At 45.9% G+C, this 2,744-nt stretch overlaps 1 protein-coding gene across 1 annotated transcript; it reads right to left on the reverse strand.

The window, feature by feature from the left end:
* Positions 1–190: 190 nt before the first annotated feature.
* LOC101850304 (ski oncogene-like) lies at positions 191–1,732 on the reverse strand (the record flags this gene model as incomplete). Its single annotated transcript, XM_013090929.2, is given in 1 exon segment — positions 191–1,732. A coding segment is annotated over 1 exon segment (927 nt), but the record flags the coding sequence as incomplete, so codon positions are not given.
* Positions 1,733–2,744: the final 1,012 nt, after the last annotated feature.

Raw genomic sequence — 2,744 nt, forward strand, 5'->3', positions numbered from 1 at the left:
TGAAATGGTCAGTCTAGCCATCATATTAAGAATAAATTATAAGGCTACGGCTAGACTGCGAGTCTAGCCGTACTTAAGTACGGCTAGCCTCTTCCTTCACACATAGATCTAGAATCTATTCTAGAATCTAGATTAGATTCTACGCCTACAGGGCAGGAAAAACTCAATCGGACTTCGACTTCAGCCTTACCTGTCTGCGCTTTTGCTTTTGAGAAGGATCAAATCGTGTCTTGATTTCCTCAATGGCATCTTGCAGTCTTCCACTGTCATTCAAGTTCTGGTCTTTTGCAAGCAGTAAGTAGGATCTCCAGTTTGCAGAATCAAACCCCCAATGACAAGTGCGATTTTCCAACGATTTGTGAGAGTGGCACACAAACTTCGATGGACTGAACATACCACAACAATCCACACAACGAATACATTTTGAATCTGGGCTTGTGTATGCATCTGGGTTGAACATTCCTTTACACTTCCCAAAACACTCATGATAAACTTTGAAACTATTTCGAGACGGTGGCTCTAAACTTCTCTCTGGATTTCCATGTAAAAGAGCGTTGCAGAGTCTCTCCGCATCTGTTTTAGTAATGAGTCCACAACTTGGCGCAGTGGATGGGAGTATGTTCAGAAGCTTCAAAGTATCCAATTGAATTAGATTGCATCTTGAACAAAAGATATGCAGTTCATCACACACAGCATTTATCTGCGGCAAACTGAAATCTCGAAGCACTGAATTCAGAATTTGGGGTAAACACAGGCGTTTTTCTCCACCAACCGTAAAGCAAGCGATGGTCTCTCCTTCTAAAATCGTATCAGATCTTTCACTTCGCGTTGTGTCAACGGGGGTAAAAACTGGCATCTGCTGAATTGGAAATGGCGGGGGAGCATGAAAAGGACTGTCATATTCAACGTTCTTCTCATCAGCTAATTTCTTTGTGGCAGTCAAGGCCTTATGATATTCTTCAACATCAGCGGCACTCATTTTCGATAGGTGGCCAAGGACACCTACAGTCCGAAGAGGCACCCCGTTAGGTCCGCTCAAGCTACGAATAGCAGCAGTTTGGAAGCTTTGGACGACCCGCTTCACGTCGGGGTTCACATGGGTGGTAAAGTCTTCCATGAAGCACACTCATTGATACAGAACAGTGTATCACTTTGAAATAGAAAAGATATAATACTTTATATCAAACAAAACGCCGAACCATGCACCAAGTGTAATCCATTTCACGTGCGGCGGCTTTGAGGCACCGCAGCGCGCTCTTGCGTCTTCCGTCCGCAAACAGCTTTGCGTTGAGCGTGTGAGGGAAAGGACTAGGCCTAGACCCCGTTTGGCCGCAAAATACCTCGCTGTTCCGTCAGTTGAACCTCCCGGTCGACAATTTTTTTCCGAAACCGATAACTCACAGTCAAAACCAATACTTTCCTATAAATTGCGAACACGCCTATAATAATGTACACTCTTGTATTTATATGAGAAACCGATTAATAAGGAATGAAACAAAACACACAGGCAACGATGGGAAATAGACAAACAAAACAGCCTTGAATAAGCCGAGGCCTAACCGGTACGGTGGCCAACGCTCTAAGGTGTGTGCACTAGTTGGATTCCTCCCACCAATATCGATGTTTTTTACACTAGAAACGACACGTTTCCTCGACAAAGAACAACATTGTGTATTGAACGTGCTAAATAAAAGGGAAATTGATTATCAATCTGATAATATGATCTTCCTTAGACTTGAAGCCGATAGAATACAGCTCGAGAAATGATGATGTGGCTATTTTTGTTATGGCGGCGATCAAAAAGCTGTCTCGCCTGTGACGTCACACTGACGTCTCGACGTCTGCCGAGGGTTGGTTGTGTGCCTGTGTGTGTGTATGTGTGCGCGCGTGTGTGTGTCTGTGTGCGTGGTGGGACGGAGGGTGAGGGGGGGGGGAGGAGGCGGGGGCGCAAGGTACTTGGGCTGAGCGGAGTTAACCCAACACAACAGACTGAATGTGAACCCCCGCAGCACAGCACGTTTCACTGACACAGAGTGACCTCAGGCGGGCTTGCGGCTTTCAATGAGAATCGAAGCGTGGACAGTGTGACCCACTGAGAGATCACGATTCACAGGTCGGGCTCGGAAATCACGTTACTACTTTTGTTTGGTTTTGTCTGGGGTAGGAAGATGGGCAGTCCCCGGGGTAGCATTTACCCACATTGCGCATTAATACACAATAGAGTCTAGAAGTAGAAGTTAGGAGTAGTGGGCCCCGGCAGTGGGCAGGTCGTCAACACATTAGTATTTTTTTAAAGTGTCTTGGCGTGTTGCGTGTTGGTTGTTTTTGGTGCTGGTTGGTGCTCAACGACTGCTGCTTTTGACGTAAGGCACATTTGTGGCTAGGTGAAGTCATAGAATCAACGTAATGTTGTTGGTCATTGTCTTATTTTGCGGGGCTCGTCTGCCATTATTTGTAGACGTAATACTATCCTTTAAGGGTGTGTGGGTAGGGGTCGATCTAGATCTAGATCTAGCTGGGAATTGTCACGAACTAATAGGGCTTTTTTGTTTTATGAAACCTTAGAACAGAGGGGAAAGGGGTAAGGTTGTGGTAAGAGTAGATTCTAGGGTTTAGGTTTGGGGTAGGGTTAGGGTTAGTTCTCTTCCTTATTGTGTTTGTTGGGGTGGTCGCTCGTTACGGAAGTCCTTCCGTTTGTTACCAGTAGGGTGTTTCTGTTGGCCCTTTTCGGGCTGACCGGTCGG

The sequence above is a fragment of the Aplysia californica genome, unplaced genomic scaffold, assembly GCF_000002075.1.
Source record: "Aplysia californica isolate F4 #8 unplaced genomic scaffold, AplCal3.0 scaffold01687, whole genome shotgun sequence".
Lineage (NCBI taxonomy): Eukaryota > Metazoa > Mollusca > Gastropoda > Aplysiida > Aplysiidae > Aplysia > Aplysia californica.